Below are 20,993 nucleotides of genomic sequence, written 5' to 3'. Positions count from 1 at the left end.
AATCTGAAGCAAGCAACAACATTAATCCTAACTCTTGAGATTGAGAAGGACCTGCGAGAAGCAAGCAACTCATATCTACTGATAAGGCATTCTGTTAATCATGTGGTTTTAACGGAGGTATCAACAAGGTTTCATGAAATGATGACCAGCAAGGAAGTGAGTATTATTATTGGATTGAACAAAGGTGAAAGAGGCACTACTATTGCTGCCTGGTTCCTCTACCAACTGTGCTCATTAGAACATGTGCTACTCAGGAGACTGTACTAACCCAAAAATACCTTATTATATGCCTTGAGGACAAGGCTCAACTTAAGGGGGTGGGAATGTTATTGGTCATTTATCAGAAGACCCGAGAGGCAACCATCTGATCATGCCAACTCAGCTAATACAGGCATTTGTGACTCAAGTGGGTGGTTATGGGATTCAGTAGACTGTTAGGCGGTTATTATTCGACCAATCATGGCAATCATTGTAACCATTACTGATATAACGGTCTCAGAGTGACTATATATATATATATATATATATATATATATATGTAATCCCTCAACCTAATGGACCATGATTAGAATTATTCTTCATAACCCCTGGTATCCTTCTCGTTGAGTAGGTAACCTGCCCTCTGTGAGCGGTGCTCTGGCATTATAGCTCGAGGGAACCCTCCTCTCTTGTCAGTAAAGGGAAGAGGTATGCGTCGCATATGAAATAGTATGTTATTGGTAAAGTAATGGCTGGAAGCAACAGGTTTATGATAAATTAAGTTTCATCTGGATTGAATTGTTGACAACTCTGGGTTGTGGATATGAATAATGGCTTTGATGGCCAAATTTTAGGGAATGGAGCGTCTTCAGATATGCTAGAGTTAATATTTTCGTGTAGATGCATCTTGATAGTCAAATTGAAACTTGAATAGGGCTTGCAGGAAATGATTATTTTCTACACTCTCCAGAGACAACAGTGTGACCAAACCTTCCTGTGAAATTTATTGATTTAAGGCAGGTTGTGCTACTTGTTGGGTTTAAAGAATTACTTAAGGCATTTTGTTATGTAAAGGTGTTTTGCATTTTGTCGTGTTTTAGAATGGAAACTGGACCGTCCTCTTTGGTGTGGAAATAGGATGGATCGTTGGTGTGAGAAAACAAGGATTTTGGTATAGTGCAGGAGACAACACTATGCACCAAATTTCTTTATTTCTAAGGTTATGCCCACTAAGACCTAAATTTAGCATGGCCTTATCTTGTGTTACTTCAATATTTTTTATTTATTAAGAACAAAAGAGATTGAGTTCCATGAATATGCAGGATAGATGGATGCTATTTGCTGTTGTTCCATCTATTTGCATATCAAATTCCAAAATCTCAATCTATAATGAAGAAAATGATAGTAGATCGTCGTTTTATAAGCTTCAAGTAAATATACTGTTTTGTTGTATTCTATTCTTTTCCCCCTGCTTTTATGAATCAAAAACAGAGAAATTTTGAAGTCTGAAATGATAGTAGATATATAATGAAGAAATGATAGTAGATTGTCGTTTTGTTGTATTCTAAAGTTTGAAGTCTGAAAAGCAAAAACACCTTCGAAAAAGCTCTAAAAGCATTTAGTGGAAAATTTGTTTTTTCACTTTTGCAGGAATCTGAATATACTGAAAACTGTATATTTTACAAATTTACCCTTCAAAGTTGTTATTTAAATAAAAAATAGATGAAAATGATTAAGATACACATTAAAGGGTAATAAAAAGATTATTATTATAAAAGTAAAAAATTAAAAAAATACAAATTAATAAACAATATTATAAAAATAGAAAATAAGTATAAAATATAATAATGTTAATAATATTAATAATACTTATAAAAAATAATGTAAGATATACATTTTTCCTTTATTATTTAAAAAGCACAAAATGTCAAAAATTTATTAACCAATAAATAAAAAATATTAAATATACTATTAAGGATAATTAAAATATTGCAACTATTTTAATAAAATAATTAAACACCATAAAATAAATACAAAACTTTATTAAATGGTAAACCAATAAATGAAAATGGTAAAAAAATTAAAATAGTAAGTTAAATTAATAAAAAGATCATCTTAATTTCTTTATAGAATATATTAGAATTATAAAGAAAGAAGAAAGGAGAAGAATATAAATAAAAAGATTAAAATAGAGTTTAACAACGTGAAGAAGGAAAACAGGTTGGGGATCAATCATTTTTTATGAATTTTTGATAGGGGCACACATAAATTAAGAGATAACTTTTTCTCTCAAAAAATCTATTGCTTTTGTTTTCAGAGCGGGCAAATCTACTCTGCTTCGCAAGCAGCGACCTAAAGAACAACGTCGCTGCTCCTCCCCTTCCCATCTCTCTATTTGTTTTACCTTTGTTTTATCTCATTCTCTCCTTCCTCTTGCTTTTTATTGCTTTTTTTCCTTTCTCCAAATCCCTGCTACAAAGATCGGCGACCCTGGTTCGGCTCCACTGTTCATCACAGTAAAGAAGAAGAAGAAGAAGAAGAAGAGATGGGCGAACAGTGAACAGTCATTGTTAGGCTATTACAGAGGACAATGGCTGCACGTTCAGAGGTAACGAACTCACTAAATGATTCCGAGAATTGGAGGTCGATTTAGCGCTAAGGAATACCACCTAAGTTTTTTAGCATGGTATCCAAAGCTTGAAAGCAGTTACATATTAGTACTCTATACTTAGGGGTTAGTCTCACTTTAGTACCTGAATTTTAAAACGTGCCACTGAGTACTTGAACTCATGAAAATTGTTAGTTTAGTCCAAAATCGTCACAAACATTAAGTGACATGTAAAAAGACATAAATATCCTTCAAATGTCATTTAATTTTCTTTATCACCAACTCATCCTGTTCTGGCAGGGGCAGCACTCCACCACTGCTACCTCTATGCTCATAACGGACTTTGCTGTAAGCCCAACTCATTTGCCCAAAACTAGGACAGTTTATTCAGTCTATCCATGAGTCACAAGCTTGCAGTTGTAATTGCAAAACCAATTCCAGTCCAGTTCCGACAACGATGAGATGAAGCTAAAACCTGTACCAAGAGAGCCATTTAGCTTCCCCTCAATAGGAGTGCCTGATTTATCAAGACCAACAACCTGAAACGAGGACATGATATTTATAGTTTGATGCGGATGCGGATGTTTTCCTTGTTCTCTTATTCAATGGCCATACTTAAAACAGGAAGAAGCCCAAACTTTTAATACTTTGAATAACAGGATAAAAATGATCTCAAAAATATAAAAAGAGTAGTTTTGATATTTTTAAGAAATTTAAGTCACACATGTCGTCGTGTGATACAAATAACTAACAAACTGTTAAGGGTAGGTACTAAATTGACAGTTTTCGGAAGTTAATGTACTCAAGTGGCATGTTTTGAAATTCAGGTATTAAAGTGAGACTAGCCCGTACTAATATGCAATTTACCCATAAATAATTAGTTAAATAAAGTAAAGATGAAAAAGAAAATATATTTCAGTTTTATAAAAAATAAAAAAAAAAACAAAGAAAAATTACATTTTTGGTGAAGTTATCATAAATAGTCATTTCACATGGGCACAAGTTTATATCAGAAAAAAAAAAGAAAAGAAAAATTACAGACTTTGTTCCACTTTTCCTAATTGTAAGTGGAAATTTAGCCTTAAATCAAACAAGGATATTTTTAGGATTTTAAAAGGGTAGTTTTTCTCTTGCTACGTGAGCACATGGGAGATGCTGAAGTCATTTCAAAAGCCAGCAGAAAGTAGGATCAAGGCCCAAGGGCACTTGATCATCATCAAATGTTTAAGCTAAGCTGTTTGGATTTATAGAAAATAAGAGAGAAAAAGAAAGTTGAAGGGAACATGGCCTTAGAGCATAATCACCAAAACCAGATCGGTTGAAGAGCAAAAATAACAAGAAAAATAACTGGGTATAGAATTTAATGTTTGAGAGTTGGTTCTGCTGTCTGGTTGTCTTGGTGCAAGTAGAATGCACAGCATTGCCTTTGTGACCAAAGATTCACTTGATATGCTCTCATATAGTCCAAAATCTAACACTCCATGGAGAAACGGGATAAGGAAAATTAAAATGCATTTATCCTTCTATTAGATTATCACCAATAGTCCTTACAAGAACAGAATCCCTGCCTGAAATGGTGAAAGCGAGTCTTATCCCTAACAATCAGTTTCCTATCATACAGTCTTGATATCAACTTGGCCACATGGTGACAGTCAATGCACATTCTAAGATTCTTCGTGATTCTAATCGTGGCCCCAGGTGGTGAGCTTATCATCCCAAAGGCAATCGCCAATTTCTCGCTATGCTGGTGAAGTGCATTCTCCTTCTCTTCCTCTCCTATGTCTAGGAATACCTCAGTTGTATTGGGAACATACCCTGCAAGTTTCAAGTCCTGAGCCATCTTATCCAACTTTGAGTATATCTCACTGGATTGAGGGTGGGACTGGTCTCCAGCCACAAACTCATGGACAACACCATTCATCTCTATCAAACTACAACCAGGGGTCTTTTTAATTTTGCGATCCATCATCATTTTTCTTACTTCACGCACATCTCCCCATCTATTGCAAGCAGCATAGATGTTAGAAAGCAAAACATAGACGGCCCCATTTTCAGGCTCTAGCTCGAGGAGATGCTTTACTGCTATTTCAGCCAGTTCTGCATCCTTGTGAACTCGACAAGCACCAAGAAGAGCACCCCAGACTATGGAGTTTGGTTTCATTGGCATATTTTTTATAAGCTCCTGTGCTTCTATTAGGTGCCCAGCTCGACCAAGAAGATCAACCATGCATCCGTAATGCGTCACGTTGGGCTCAATCCCATGAAAGGTGGTCATTCTGCTGAACAACTCCCTCCCTTTATCCACGAGGCCCCCATGAGTACAAGCACAAAGAACACCAATATAGGTTACTTCGTCCGGTTTTACTGAAGACCTAAGCATCTCATGAAACAGATCAAGAGCTTCTTCCCCATGCCCATTAACTGCTAGTCCAACAATCATGGCAGTCCATGTAAATTTGTCCTTCTGAGGCATCTCTTGGAAGATTTTTTGCGCACTGTCTATATTCCCACACTTGGAGTACATGTCAATCAAAGCATTTCTCACGAAGATATCAGCCTTAATCTTGTTTTTGTCTATGTAAACCCTTAACCATTCGCCTGCCTCAAGTGCTCCAAGATGTGCACAAACCGTGAGTATGCTAACCATAGTGAACTTATCCGGCCTGACATTTGCAGCTTGCATCTCAGAAAAAATCCTCATTGCCTCCCTGAAACGGTTGGCCCTTACATACCCATCAATCATCGCTGTCCATGAGATGATATCTCTTTCAGGCATCTGATCAAAAAATTCTTGAGCTTTGTCAAGTTGTGCTGAATTTGTGAACCCAGTAACCATGGCAGTCCAAGAAACCACATCTCTGATCTTCATACTCTTGAACAGCTCAAGGGCAGCATCCATTTCCCCACATGCTGCATACACGCTAATCAAAGCATTTTCCAGTGTCAAGTTAGGTTCAACCTTGCGATCTTTGATATACCGGTGAACCTGTATGCCAATCTCCAAGTCCATCAACTTGGTACAAGCCGATAGCACTGAAACAAGAGTAGCCGGTGTTGGTAATACTCTCATCTTCTCCATCTCATTGAAAAGCTTAAGGGATTCTTCAAAACTTTTACTCTTGTTATAACCAGAAATCATGGCATTCCAAGAAACCACGTTTCTTTTAGAACAATTATCGAAAACCACACGGGCTGTCTCAATTTGACCGCACAATAGATGCATATGGACCAAAGCATTCTGAACAAAAGCATTAGAATCAAAACCCAACTTGAGGATTTGAGCATGTAGCTCCTCTCCACAACAAAGTGCTATTTCACGACTAAACGCTTTGAGCAAGATAGGGAAAGTATAGCTGTCGGGTTTGACGCCTTTCCTTGACATTTCTAGGTACATCAAGGCCGCATAATTGGACAGTTTACTTCGGGAATATCCTTTGATCATTGTATTCCAGATATACAGATTGGGTTCCTGAATTGTGTCAAATACCAGACGGGCGTAGTCCATATCACCAGCTTCATGGGTGCAACAGAAAGCAATAATTCGATTCTGTTGGGGGGGATTAAGTATGAGACCAGTTGTGATCATATGAGAGTGGATTTGCTTGAGTTGTTTCATGGATTCACACTTCATTAGGAGGAAGACGGATGGAATATCTTCCGGTGGTGAAAGGAGGCCGGTGGGCGGAGAGAGATGATCTGAACCGAGAGAAGCCATGGTTGAGATCCACGTCCACCCTTTGAAGTTTGATGCAGGACGGCGTGACAGTCTTAGAGAGGAACAGAGAAAATGGACATTGAGATGGATTGAGAATGACATGAAATGGAGCTAGAAATCTCATCGGCATCTCGAGCACCGGAAGGAAGACGAGCACTTCCCTTAATTGTTTCTACTTTCTAGCCATCGCCATATTACTTGTACATTTCGATTGACAGATAAACGGTTATTCCCGCCAGATATTAATATATTATTGGGCCGTTAATGGTGCCTTGGTCCAGTGGGCCTTATCCCTTGAGACTGACAAGTGGCAAATCACTGGAACTCTGGAAGTTCGTCCCTTGTTCTCCCTCCGTAAACAAGAATCTTCTACGGGAACTGGACGATACTGGGCCAAATGGCCCATTACCATTTACCACGTCAGTCTGAATGTACAACTCACTTGTATGGGGCTAACGTGGCGTTCAGTGGAGTTTTCTAGTTTAAAGAAAGCTGCATATCTTGCAATCTGGAAAACTAATGTGTTTTAGTTGGGACTTTGTTGGGCCTGAGTGGGTTTGTTGCATTTGGGCTGCATAGAAAAAGAAACCTGTTCACTCCAGCTCAGAACCCAACAATAGAAAACATGGAGATAGATGTTCAGGGACCCTCTACTTCTAATTTGGTTTATTAATTCTCCAATTCCAGATGCCTCTTCTAGGTAATTAAAAGAAAGAAAAAAAAAGCACTTCTCTTTGATCCGCCTGATGCGAATCTGACTCAATGAATCATTTGCGACCCTGAAATAGTTGCAATTGGAGTGTCTCTCAACCAAAGATAGAGATAAAAAGAGGACATAAATGCTAGTTCCATCATATTATACCATAGACTTGGCCCAATATTAGAACTGTAGATGTACAACGTGAACTCATATTAATATGGCGAGGGAATTAAAAGCTGGAATAGGGATGCCAAAGGGTGAGGTTAGTACGGGTTTTTCTCAACCCTAACCCGATCATCCATCATCCCAGCCCAAACCTGACATGACCTTATAATTTAGGGAGAATAACTGTTGAGTTCTACCGTATAGGTGGGATGAATCCTAACCATGAATTGATGTCAAATTCGCAGGATGCAGTTTATAGAGGGGGTTGTAATTTTAGAATTTTGCAGTGGGCTGTAATGTACTTCTCCGTATAACTTAATACTGACCCAACCTGATTTGTAGCATTATAATTGTATTTTTTGTAATACATTTTTAAAATCTAAATGCTATTAATTTAAGTTGGAAATTGGTTTATAGTTATTAATGTATCATTTTTTATCATTAAAAGAAGAAAAAAATCAAAGTATATATGAAAAGAAATCATAAACTTTTGTTATGGAGTTAGAATTTAATAAATTACAAGTGTTTGTAGTAGCATCATGACCAAAGGGATGGATTAGCCAAAAGGCCCAAAACCATAACCCGACTCAGCACAAAGAAAATAAGCCCTAACCTGACCCTATAGGCTTATACCTAAATAGACCTAATCCTAACCCAACCATATACGTAGGAATGCAATGGGGCAGGGATCATATTCTCTATCCCCGACCTCGATTTTAAAATTAACCTTAATCCATGTTCCTAATCCCTGTAGAGGATAAAATTTGTCTTCCACCCCCGATCCTCAATGGGGATGGGTTCCCTACGGAGACCTGAATTTCCGAATTTTTTTTAGATAACAGTATTTTTTTGAAAAATAAATTTATTTAAAAATAAATAAATAATTTAAATTATAAATATGTTTTGATATATATAAATAATATAATAATATATATTTAATATAAATAACATTTAATATATATATTGTTCGGGTCATAGTTGAGCTAGCCCTGCGAGACACGTGGCTGCCCAACTATCGCCTTGCATGTCATCCTAACTCGGCTAGGTCGGCATAGCCTGGCCATGTCGGGCTAGCTCGACCAAGCTACGCTATTACTGTGGAACCCTATCTTATCCTTCCAGTCACGTCATATGGATGAGCACAACTACGGGTAAAGAGGAGTAAGGAAGACGACTCCGCTGGGGAATGAGACTCTATCCCGAATACCTCGGCGGCTAACTTCATCCTGACAACCCCGGAAGCCTAGTCTGACAAAGACACGGATCTTCGGCTATAAAAAGGTACTCCATGCTCAAGGTAAGAGATCAAACTTCTGAGACCTACGCCGCTACTTAGCTCGGATCGACATCCTTATAGCTCGGCCCAACTATCCTATCACTGCCTACTGACTTGAGCGTCGGAGTTCTTACCCGGGGATAACTCCTCGAGCCTCTAACTTCTGTTTCCTTGATCACAGATCTTGAAGTACGGCCTTGTTCTTGTAACTCGACCCCACCCTTTCAGCAAGGACTATCTGATTGCCCTCCTCGATTCGTATACCACCTCAGATTGAGCAGCATCATATATATAATTGGGATCGGGCGGGACAAGGACTTCAATTCCCATCTCCGACCCCGACCCCAATCGGGGTTCCTATTAATCCCTACATATACGGTCTGGTGAAGCCAGATTCACTATTTATCCGACCCATTGACATCCGAATTGGATGGAGCAGATAAGTAACACGTGTATAGTACAAGAGATGAGTCATTCATGACGTATAGACGTGATCATTAATGCTTAAGCTGTGGAGTATTAGTGCTCCTACAAGGAAGGACTGATTGATGAATGATGAAAATAGACCTCTGAACCCTAATTTATCATAAGTTCATAAAAGACATCAATTGTACTCCATGACGCCAATGAGTGACTTTTCTTTGCTTCAAAACAAAAACCTTTACAAGTACTACTTCGGGTTCGGGGGTGACCACCCGACCCGAACCATCGGGGTAATTGGTTAGGTGTTCCACGCGGGTGCCACCGTGCCAGTGAGCAGTGACCCATGTGAATCCCTACCCACCACCAACTCAGAACCTGTCCAAACTCCAAACTCTCAAATATGGGCTCATGGGCCATTGGGCCCTCCTCCCATGAGAGAGAGATCTTTGTTTGAACAGTATATGATTATGATGGGATGCACCTAAGACTAATATCAATCTTTGGTTGATGCCAATCAAACGCGCATTAATATGTGCAAGTGCAACAATCAGCACATATCTAAATTTGTATCTTTTTGACCATCCAAATCCGGTAAAAATAGATATGTATAATGAATACTAGCAAATGTGCATGTGTTTCGTGTGGTAATTTTAGATGATGACCATTTGATAATAATATGTGGCCAATTTTTTTTATACTTTTTTGTTTATAAAAATGTTTATTATTTATTATATTTATTCTTATTTAATATGATGAATATATAATATTAGAGATGCGTTCATTGTTATTTAATTATGGCACCAAGTGTTGATACATTTGACCCAAAGGTTGAACTGTTGACCTGCTACCAATCAAATAGGAAAATAATTTTATTTTTGGATATATATATCTAATTATCAGAATTTATTAGTGAGAAAAATGTCTTAAATATAGGATTTGATGATAGAGAATGAGAGTTAATATCTTAAATATAAGACTTAGGGGGTATTCTACAATGTGAGTTGCTTTTCTTGTTGGTTCCAAAAACAAATCAGAACCATTTTGTTTGAAAATAGATAATTTCTTAAAACAAAAAACACAAGAAACATGTTTTTGGTTGTGTATGTGGTTTTTGTTTTGAGAACTGAAACCAATATTTTGTTTGTTCCAAAAACATGTATCGTTTTTTGAAACAAAACCATGTTTTTCCCTTTGGGAACAAAAATAGAGTTCAAAAACATGTTTTCTTTCTTTCTTTTTTCTGTTGCTGATGTAGAAAATTTGTTTTTGTTTTAAAAACTAATATTTTGTTCGTTCCAAAAACATGTATTGTTTTTTGAAACAAAACCATGTTTTTCCCTTTGGGAACAAAAATAGAGTTCAAAAACATGTTTTCTTTCTTTTTTTTTTCTGTTGATGATGTGGTGATTCCAAAAAACAAATGAAAACAAAAACATTAACTCTCCATTAATTAGATAGAATTAAATGAGGGAAAAAGTAGTATTTAAGTTATATTTTCTACCCTCACAATTAAAATTGACCAAGTTCTAGGGGTGCAAATAGATCAGATTGTAATTCAATCTGATCTGATCCCATCTGGTCGAATTCGAATCACCCTTGTTTGGATCTTTAGATCGGATCGGATAATATGATCCGATCAGAAATCAGATCGGATTGGATCAGATAATATGATCCAATTAGAAATCAGATCAGATTCGGATCACCCCCTATTTATAAGTATATTTTTATAAATTTACTATATTATTTATTTTTTATAAAAAACATGTATATATATGATGAAAATAATTAAAAAAATACTTATATTTTTTTTACTTTATTTAAATTACTATATTTTAATTTTCTTTTATTAATTAAAAAAACAAGTCGGATCGGATCAGATCCAAAACTCCAACATATCAATAGGATCTGAATTCAAATTGAATCCTATCAAATCCAATCGGATCGAATCTGACATGAATAATGTCGAATCGGTTTTAAATATACCTTGATTCGAATCCGATCCGATCCATTTGCATATAATAGGAGTATGTTAGTCAAAAAGAAAAGTACCACAAGCTCATTACTACTTTTAATGATACTATAGATATAAATATAGTTTACATGAGATTGAAAGCCTAATTGCATGCTTTCTTTTATTAGCTTTAGGTATAGCCCTAGTTCACTAGATCTTGAGAAAAGTTAACAAAAGCTGTGTTTTTTTCTTTAACTTGTATGGTTTGGTTTTTATATATAAAAAGGCTACTACCCCGTCCTTTGGATGTATGGTCAATCAAGGTTTTTAAAATCGAACTGGACATAAAACTGAATGGACGGCCTGTTCTAACTTCAAAAAATAAAAAAATGGTCAAAACCATTATTCGGATTGTTGTTTCAATAACCTGGCTCAGCGGTTTACTGACCAAATCAATGGTTTTTTTTTTATCAAAAAACGGTTTTAGAATGAAATAGAACCGATTACTTGACTGGTTCTTAAATCAACTGGTCTGACTGTCTAATCCGGTCTGGTTTTGAAACCATGTGATCAACATTACATGAGAATGATGGCCCAGCTGCTGGTTTCTTTAGATATAGCCCTAGCTCTAGGGAAGCCAACAAAGCTGCTACTTTTTTTTTCCCTTGTAAAAAAAGGGGGGTTTCCTGCAATAGCCTTCACAGTTCCCTTGTGACCTGACCTGAAATGTTAGGGGATGTAGGCCACTGGTCCCTACCTATTTGTTCTTTCTGCCTTAATAAATGTATCAGCTTTAAAGGAGGGGAGCAATAGACTAAATCAGAACAGGAATAAAAAAATATTATCATAGTAACATGTATTAACAGATGAGATCTCTGTTATTTTGAGATGACTTACTCGGCTAGTCATGATTCTGTCTCCCATTTTCAGAGAATTTCTGGTTGTGTGATTAAGTAAAGCCGCATGCAAGAATCAAAACCCTTGTTCTTGTATTCTATTAGGGCTAAGCGTTTTTTTCCTGCATGAGAGACGGAAATAATAACTGAAATATTTAAGAATCATATCCAAGCCTCATTCCAACTATGTTTAGTATCATATTCATTGCAAATTATTGAGTCCTAAAATCATTTCTTACTACTTCAACCTATAATAACTGAAATATTTCAATCTAAAAGAATTATTTATCTGCTTTTCTCTGCTATTAAAATCATTGCTTTTGAATAAAATCCAAAGCAACTCAAGAGGAGTTGTTCTAATGAGATGGGCCATATGATATCTGGCCATGGACCTTAAAATTTAAGAACAAACAAAACATAGACAGGAGCTCTTTGGGCAAGAACATGTTGGTTAGGTGGTGTTCGGATTCCTTATGCGATTTGTAGGCCACGTAAGGCCCCATGAAGGCAGCATCCAATCACCCAAGAACCGTAAACGTGGAATCCTGGTTGAAGGATGAAAAGGACTGTCAATGTCTTCTTCTCCGTTTTAATGAAGCAAGTCTCAGCTCAACAACCACTGCCACATAGGAAAGCTATTTAGGCTTCTTTAATGGTGGAAATTAAAGAATAGAAAGCTTTCAACGGCCAGAATTTCTTGGTAAAAGGTCCAAGAGATGGTGAGACAAGGCACTAGCTCTCTCGAGAGGATCCTCTGCCAAGTGGAGGGCCCAGGAGAGGACTCGGGTTGGCCACTGGAATGAAAGGTGAAAGACAGCAGCTGATAAGCTTGGTCGGGTTAATTATAGGTCAATACAAATATATTTATGTCACCTTGATTATCAATTCAATCAGGTCAAAATTCAGCAGCTTCATATTGGAATGAATTGCACCGGCTCACAGAGAGGTTGGTGGGGCGGGACCAGGACCCATGGTCCGATTTTGAACTTCAGGGCCAGCAGTGAAGCCAACATTCTTTGTTTGGAGCGCTCTGGATTTGTTAGAAATAAGACATATTCAGTGGGATACTGAACCCAATTAAGAGTAAATATGTCATTGAGGTTCCGTTTGGTTTGTGGGATGAAGACGAGAAAAAAGGAATATTCTAAAAATATTATCTTTTCTTTCATTTGTTTTGAGGGAAAGAGAGGGATGAGATGAGAAATACGTGGGATGTCAAATTCTAAAATCATGGATTTGGGGTCGCACCAAAACTGTGTGACCCCAGTGAAAAATTTTGAGAAAGATGAGGGAGTGAGGAACGACTTGTGTGGAAAATACAGAAGAGGAGCTGGTTCGGTGACAGTGACATTCAAACCCAGAAGCAGGAGCTGGAGGGGTCGCACCAAAACCATCGGCGATCTGCTACCTCCCCTTCCTTGAGGATGGTCGCCAGGTGACGTTCTCTACCGACGCCCCTCGAAGTGAGAATCTTTCATTTCAGCAGAGAAGCGATGCTGAACCTGAAATCCATAGTGATAATAACCAGTCGAGGCTGAAGCTGAGATTAACCAGCTAAAATCCAGCGATACTGAACACTGAAGCTGATAGTAACCTTGACGCAGCGTGGAAGCAATAAACCGGGCTGGCTATGCAAGCACCGGGCGAACACAAGCTTCTAACGAAGCAAAAAAGAAAATCTCTAGAGGAGAGAGAAAAGGTGGCGAGAATAGAAGAGAAAATCTGAAGTGTGTATTAACTGAAAACAATAGCAGTATTTAAGGTACATCTGGAAATTATAGAATAACTAGGAAAGAAAACTGTAGTTGATCTAAACATCTCAGTCTCATAGCTGGATCGAACTCTTCTTGATCTTGGTCTTGATAGGATCGAACTCTCTGGTTGGATCTTCACCGTTGGATCTTCTTGGATCTAATCCATGAATCTTGGGAGTCTTGGATTATCTTGATCTTTGGAAGTCTTGATTATCTTGAATTCTTGAATTCTTGATGGATCTTGAGTATTTTCTTGAATTATCTCTTTCTTGGATTATCCTTTGACTTATCCTTATCCTAGAAGTTGTCGCCCCTAAGGTGATGTGGGCTTTGGGATGGGCCTCCATCACTCTCCCCCACTTGGAAAGAACTCGACCCCGAGTCGTGACTAGGATATGCAAGTGTCATCTCTGGCAGGTAGTGATGGATGTTAGCAACATTGAAGGTCTTAGAGATACCCATATGATCTGGTAGGTCCACGACATATGCATTGTCGTTGATTTTCTTCATGATCTTGTATGGACCGTACTTCCGAAGCTGCAACTTGTTGTATTTTCCTATGGGGATCCGTTCCTTCCTCAACATCAATGGCCTTAGGACAGCCTTAATAAATTTCAGCCCTCTTTCATCTCCAGATTCATAAGGCCTCTGAATTAACTTGTGACACCATGCCTAGTTGCACCATGGCTCAACATGTAGGAAGCGTAAAAGGCTGTAGAGGTCCTCCAAGTTACTCTGCAAGAGAGTACCCGTAAGGCACTAGCTGCAATGTGCATTCAGTTCAAAGGCTGCCAGAGCACCTAATGTCCTTGAGGATTTGATAGTATGTGCCTCATCAAGCACTACCCTGAACCACTGTACTTTGTGAAAAATGCTTTTATTTGAATCATTTTTGTAAGTGGCCGTTAAGACTCCATAAGTTGTTAAGACCACGTCATATCCTGAAAGCACTTTTGGGTCATTGGTCCTATCCCCACCATAGTGCACAAAAATTGAAAGAGATTTTGGCTCTAAATGGGTTTCAATTTCATCCTTCCATTGGCCTAACAAAGCCATAGGACAAACGATAAGGGTGCCAGTCGTCACTGTTGCTGGGGCTTTTGTTTTAAATGCCTTGTTACTTCTGTTTGTTTTCTCATAATTTGTTGCAACATCCGTGATCATGAAATCTTCTTCATCATCAGGTTTTCCTCTGCCTCGATTTGCAAGCATTAAAGCAATTGTCGTCACCGTTTTTCCAAGTCCCACAGCATCTGCTCTAGCTATTTCGGATGCACTGGGAAATTGTGTAGTAGCTTCCCCTGAGAAATTGTTAACATAGATTGCAGACGCTCTCTTATCACATATACGGTAGGCTGACCAACATGGATGAAGTGTTTTGGCCGCTTGCTTAACATCAATTCCCTTATTTGATTCTGTCATCCAATAAAGAGCTTGTTTCTGATATGGCCTTAGATCACACGAGTGTTTTTGGAGGATCCATTTCCTCCAAATTGTATGTATCTGTAGTACCGACAAGCTTATTTAGAGCTGACTTTGAGATAACTTGTTCATCGTTACTTTGCTCAGGATGTTGGCCCCCCTTTCTTTGTTTCAAAAGAGGCAAGAGTGTTGCAGTGTCGTCTGAATCACCTTCTAGGTTTAAGGAAGATTTTCGATTGTCAAGATCATCTGGGGTAAATTCTGCCTTCTGATATGGCTTAATTTTCAGCAATTTAAAAAGAGTCGGAAGAGGATAAAGAGTAGAATCGAAGTATGAAGGAACTTCTAACTTCCATGAAGACTTATCACCCTCAGTAAAAATAGAACTGTGAATGTAAAAGCTTACATACAGTACGATTTCTTGCATCAAACTAAGGTTTTCACAAACCTTAACCTTTGAGGAATTTACAAGGGGAATTACGATTCTAGCCCAATCCGTTGGCAGCCTTCCTGTCGCAGCGTACAAAATTACGATTCTAACCCCAAAATCAATGTGATGCTGTATATTTCGCATGGGTGGGAGTTCATCATGGAACTCATCAAGATTACATTCAGTATGATGATGTGTAGTAGTAAGGAATTTTTTTTCATTTGCTTTTGGAGCCTTAGGAATACTCTTTTCAGCTATGGGTAACAAGGTGTAGCGTATACCTTCCTTTTCAAGTTGGTAGGTATTCTTCCTACCCATGTGCCTTGCATCTGTATCAAATTGCCAAGGCCTACCCAACAAAATATGGCAAGCATCCATGTCTACAATATCACAATATACTTCATCATTATACTTACCAATAGAAAATGGTACAACATTAATTTTCTCACAACACAAATATACTCTTCATGTTCGAATGGACCCTCTTCATCTTCCCCATCAGGTCCACAGTATACTTTCTCCTCTACATCTTCTTCCTCCTCCCTTTCTATCATATTAACTGCCTTCCTTCTGGGACAGTTACTGGATCTATGCCCAACCTCATTACATTTAAAGCATTTAAAAGGAGCAGGTTTAGCATAGGGATTACTAGGTTTAGGAGGGTTGGAAGGGTTACCTCGAGTATGTCCTCCTGTGATAACCTTACCGGCGTTAGCTGTACTTGCCGGGTGAGAAGGTTGTACTGTCGGGGCTGATTTGTTCCTGTCGACAGTTGCCGATCTGTTGTCACTCCCGTTGTACCGGCGATAATTATCACTACGTGCCTTGTCTTGGAACATCAATTCTGCTTTCAAGGCTAGGTTCCTTGCTTCCTGCACACTGAGAACCATCTGTAGACCAATTTTATCTCTGATGGACGGTCTCAAACCGCTCAGATAACGGGCTGCCTACTGGTTATCACTTTCAGATAATTGATTTCTTTTAGCTAATCTCAAAAATTCAGATGTATATTCATTAACACTACGGGAACCCTGCGCACACCATTGGTAAGATTCAAACATGTACTGTTCATAATCTGGGGGTAAAAATCTACCTCTGATTAATTGTTCATGCACCTCCAGGTTCGAATAGGACCCCTTCCTTCTCAGATCCGGATCTCTCTCAGGCGTTCCCACCAAACAGATGTGCCTCCCTTTAATCGGAAAGTTACCAATTTGACCCTTTGTTCCTCTGGTATCTCCATGTACTCAAAGAAACGATCGACTTCTATGATCCAGTCTAGAAGTCCCTCTATGCCAAGATCTCCACTAAAAGTAGGAATATCTACCTTGAGTTTAAATTCATCATTATTCCTACGGGGATTGAAATTACCTTGATTGTGCCAATTTCTGCCGTTTCTGTCGTTGCCGAGAAAAACTGGAGCACCATCGAATTCTAACTCATCATCACTGTCATCGTCAAGAGCTGGACGCCGGGATGCAGCGTTGGCGGGTGGTCTGTCGTGGTCGTCTCCTTCGATGGGATGTGGATTTTCCTGGTTTCGTGGAACAATCTCCCGTAACAAGGTTCGCAGTTGTTCAGCCATCTCTGCCAATTGTTGTTCGATGTTACGTGTGGTTGTGCGCTGCTCTTCGATTGCTCTCCAAACAGCTGGGAACCCCTGATCTTCGTCACGGGGTGGGTTGCGACTGCTACCGTCTGGGTTGGCCATCTGACTGGGCGAATTCCCTGCTCTAATATCACCTGACGCAGCGTGGAAGCAATAAACCGAGCTAGCTATGCAAGCACCGGGCGAACACAAGCTTCTAGCGAAACAAGAAAGAAAATCTCTAGAGGAGAGAGAAAAGGTGGTGAGAATTGAAGAGAAAATCTGAAGTGTGTATTAACTGAAAACAATAGCAGTATTTATAGTACATCTGGAAATTATAGAATAACTAGGAAAGAAAACTGTAGTTGATCTAAACATCTCAATCTCATAGCTGGATCGAGCTCTTCTTGATCTTGGTCTTGATAGGATCGAACTCTCTGGCTGGATATTCACCGTTGGATCTTCTTGGATCTAATCCATGAATCTTGGGAGTCTTGGATTATCTTGATCTCTGGAAGTCTTGATTATCTTGAATTCTTGATGGATCTTGAGTCTTTTCTTGAATTATCTCTTTCTTGGATTATCCTTTGGCTTATCCTTATCCTAGGAGCTGCCGCCCCTAAGGTGATGTGGGCCTTGGGATGGGCCTCCATCAAACCCTCCTTCTAAGGCAACCACATTCCAAATGACAATGAACTGTCATTTGTGAATTGAACCCAACGATCGCTTCTGCTGGAGAGATGCTTTTGGGGGATCTGCGGGCATGCGCATTTCTACTGCACGGAAATGTAATTGCGTACAATGATGCGTCAGTGCGGCAGGTAGTGGAAGACTGGGAGAAGCATTATTCATCATCTCCGACAGCACTGTCCGAAGGTAGGAGATGATGAATAGTATTTTTCCCATTATTTTCCCCATATAAATCAAATAAGGGAAATATAAATTTTTACACTTTCCCGTCCCACCTAAATGTTCCCACGAGACAAAGGAGCCTGAGAGATGGGTACCTGGCGTATAACCCTTCAAAAGATATAAAAAAAAAGGTAATAATTGCACACGCATAAAAATCAATTCACATGATGTCTTGGATTTATTACTAAATGCTGGCTTGTGATCATAATTCATTGGCAGGTCGGAGGGGAGTGCTGCGAGCCCGAGACCATGGTAGCAGCAGATGTGCTCTCTGGTTCAATTCCTCAAACATTTAGATTTAGTTGGGTCCTCCTCGCCAAGACCCATGATATGTTAGGACTTAGGATCAACGACGACAAAAGCCCTATGGCTGTTTTCATATTCAAGGTTGAAGCAAGAAATAATTAATGGAGACAATGGTGGGGCTGGGGGATCTATCACAATAAGACCTATTTTTAAATTATTAATTTATTTATGTTTATTATTTTAATATGTGTGAAGTAACCATCCATTTGGACTCCAAATTACTAACTATTAATGAAATAGTAGCGAGGGTGACATGCATATAAAAAACTGAATGATTGCTATGGATTAGAGGCTGTTTGAATTTTATCGATCATTATCAATCTCTGAAATATTAAGAACAGTTTATTGCTGCAGTTCTTTGAACTGTTACATAGATTAAGATTATTTACCTAGATAAGGATTTTGGTGTGATCATAATTTTTTTTTATATTGCACTTAAATTTTTGTAAGAAAATATATATATATATATATAATTTATAGGGGTATACCGAAAAGCCCGAAACACCACCTGTAGGGGTATACCGAAAAGCCCCCTATATGATATATATCGACTGATATGACCCGATACTATCAATACTTTAAACCTTGTTTATATACCAAATTTACGAGAGAAACCAAGTAGAAAACTATCAAATATATTATCTGCCTGAATTGGGTAGATCTAAATTCAATTGAAGGGAAAAATTCCTTAAGAACTTTCTCTTGACTTTCTGTTTCTTCTATCAAATCAAACACAGCCTAAATGTTCATATCAAAGTAATTTTTGGAAAGAAATCCTTATGTTCCTTTCAGACCTATAGAAACAGCAGGAAAAGAGCGTTGCAGAAACTGGAGAGAGAGAGAGAGATTCACAAGGTATTGGAAAAACAGGTCTCTTCTATAGCAAAGATAGAAAATAAATCAATCCCCCAATTCTACTATTGCAACTTTGCAAATTGCAACTCGACAATATAAGGCTTCATTTGGAAAGAGTATAAATGCAGAGTACAAAACCTTGTATTTTGTATGTACTTATATTGTATATATTTGTATTCGTGCTCTTTTCAAATTGAGTCTAAGGCCGTGTTTGATTCAGTGCAATTTTATTTGCATTAATACAAATGTATGTGTTGGAGAAGATGGGGTCACTGTAACTTTGGAGGAGAAGCTTTGAGGCGCATCTGAAGACATTATCTTTAGAACGTTATTTGCTCCCACTCAGTTTTACTGAGTTTGCTGTTGGGTTATAGGCAAATTCGTTCCCATGATACAATAGAGCCTTGGGCGAGAATCTGCAACTAGCAAAGTTGAAGAGTCTCCAAAGAAACCTTCTGTGAAACTGTAGCAGACCGGACTGAGAGAGAGAGAGAGAGAGTGAATTTCGAAAATGTGTGTTTTGGAGTCTGATTCATGCTCCTTAAATAATTTGTGAAGAGGTATGAAGAAAAGGTAGGTGCTGGTTTAGAGAAGGCATCTTGAACAATCACAATTTCAAACATTGTGACTGTTTAAAAAGTAGTTACTGTTAACTTTGAATTGTGCCTCTTGATCACACCCAATCGAATCGTGACCGTTGATCTCATCAACGGTCATCAACGCACCAAAACCAAAGCTGCCCATTGCGAGCCACGCAGGTGCGAGGAAAGTGCGCCTCATTGTGCAATATCGAATCCCCATACTCTCCTCTACTAATTGTAAGGAGTGTAAATCAACTCCTATTGAAATACTGAGAACAAAACTTATAATTTTCCAATGTGGGACAAGTTCAAAACTGGGTTTTATAAGAGAAAAACTGATTTTTTCAATCAAGTGTACAAGTGCATTTTCTCATGTAATTGATCAATCAAACCCATTGGATTTAATCTCTCATGAGATTAAAATCCAACAGTATGAGAGTACAAATGAAAAGAATACAAAATTTGGCTTAATTTTATTTTGGGTTTTACTTTGTTCTGTTTCAGATTTTTTTTTTTGACTTCATTTCTACTGCAATCAAATAAAATAAATAAATTCTAAAATAAAAATAAATCATAATTTGCACCAAAATCATTTATGCTACCATAATTTTGGTCGACACAAATAAATTCGCAACCAAACACAGCCTAAACAATAACCAAAGCGATGAAAACCTCGGTGCTTTGTTCGTTGAAACCCTTACTTTGTGAATTAAACCTTTGCGTGTAGCCAAAAAGTGTGGGGAAGGTCCCGCTCCATTGAGCACAAAACAGAGACTGAGGGCTACGTGTTCAGCACTACACATTTAAAATGCATAAATAAATAAAAACTGTGATGAAGAGAAGCAAATTGTTGACTAAATTGTGCAAATAATTTGACCATTTTCAATCCCCACCAAAGCACAAGCCACAAACTAACAACAATCTTGTAGCTGTCATCTGGGTCCCATGTACCCAACGGCTCCTACAATTTTAAGCATCAGCATCATCGTCAATAAAGTTGATTATAGTGACTTGATTCACTTAGCATTATTACCTTAATATAGAATTAAACAATTAATAAAATAAGATCCAAGAGATTAAAAAAAAAAATGAAAATAGATGGAGTTTGCTGACAATTTGTTATTGTTGGGCTATTTAGGCTACTTCTTTTGACCTTGACAATATGCTATTGTTGGGCTGGAACAATGGTGGGACAGCTCAGAAGGGGTCACGTGTGATGCACGTGGATGATAAAAACCTTAGAACTTTCTCTTGCTACCTATTTCTACTTGCTCTTGACAGTTCTTGTTACCTCTTTGTTGTCTTTCTTTTTAATATTTATCTATTTTAAGCAAAAAAAATGTTTTTTAAAGTTCTGGTTCAACCATCTGGGTCAATGGATCAATTTGTGATATCATTAATATAAAAATTGAAAAATATAATAATACAGTTG

At 38.1% G+C, this 20,993-nt stretch overlaps 1 protein-coding gene and 1 pseudogene across 1 annotated transcript; both read right to left on the bottom strand.

The window, feature by feature from the left end:
- Window positions 1-3,723: 3,723 nt before the first annotated feature.
- LOC104595298 (Pentatricopeptide repeat (PPR) superfamily protein) lies at window positions 3,724-6,562 on the bottom strand. The gene has a single exon (XM_010255975.3). It carries the CDS (start codon window positions 6,402-6,404, stop codon window positions 4,122-4,124), a length of 2,283 nt encoding a protein of 760 aa, XP_010254277.1. The 5' UTR covers window positions 6,405-6,562; the 3' UTR covers window positions 3,724-4,121.
- A 5,181-nt stretch (window positions 6,563-11,743) lies between these two features.
- On the bottom strand, window positions 11,744-18,224 carry LOC148802007 (DNA repair protein RAD5B pseudogene; annotated as a pseudogene).
- Window positions 18,225-20,993: the final 2,769 nt, after the last annotated feature.

Source organism: Nelumbo nucifera, chromosome 2, assembly GCF_055504915.1.
Source record: "Nelumbo nucifera cultivar China Antique chromosome 2, China Antique-T2T, whole genome shotgun sequence".
Taxonomy (NCBI): Eukaryota; Viridiplantae; Streptophyta; class Magnoliopsida; order Proteales; family Nelumbonaceae; genus Nelumbo; species Nelumbo nucifera.
The sequence above is the reverse complement of the archived record's forward strand: the minus strand, read 5'-3'. Positions and strand labels throughout refer to the sequence as shown.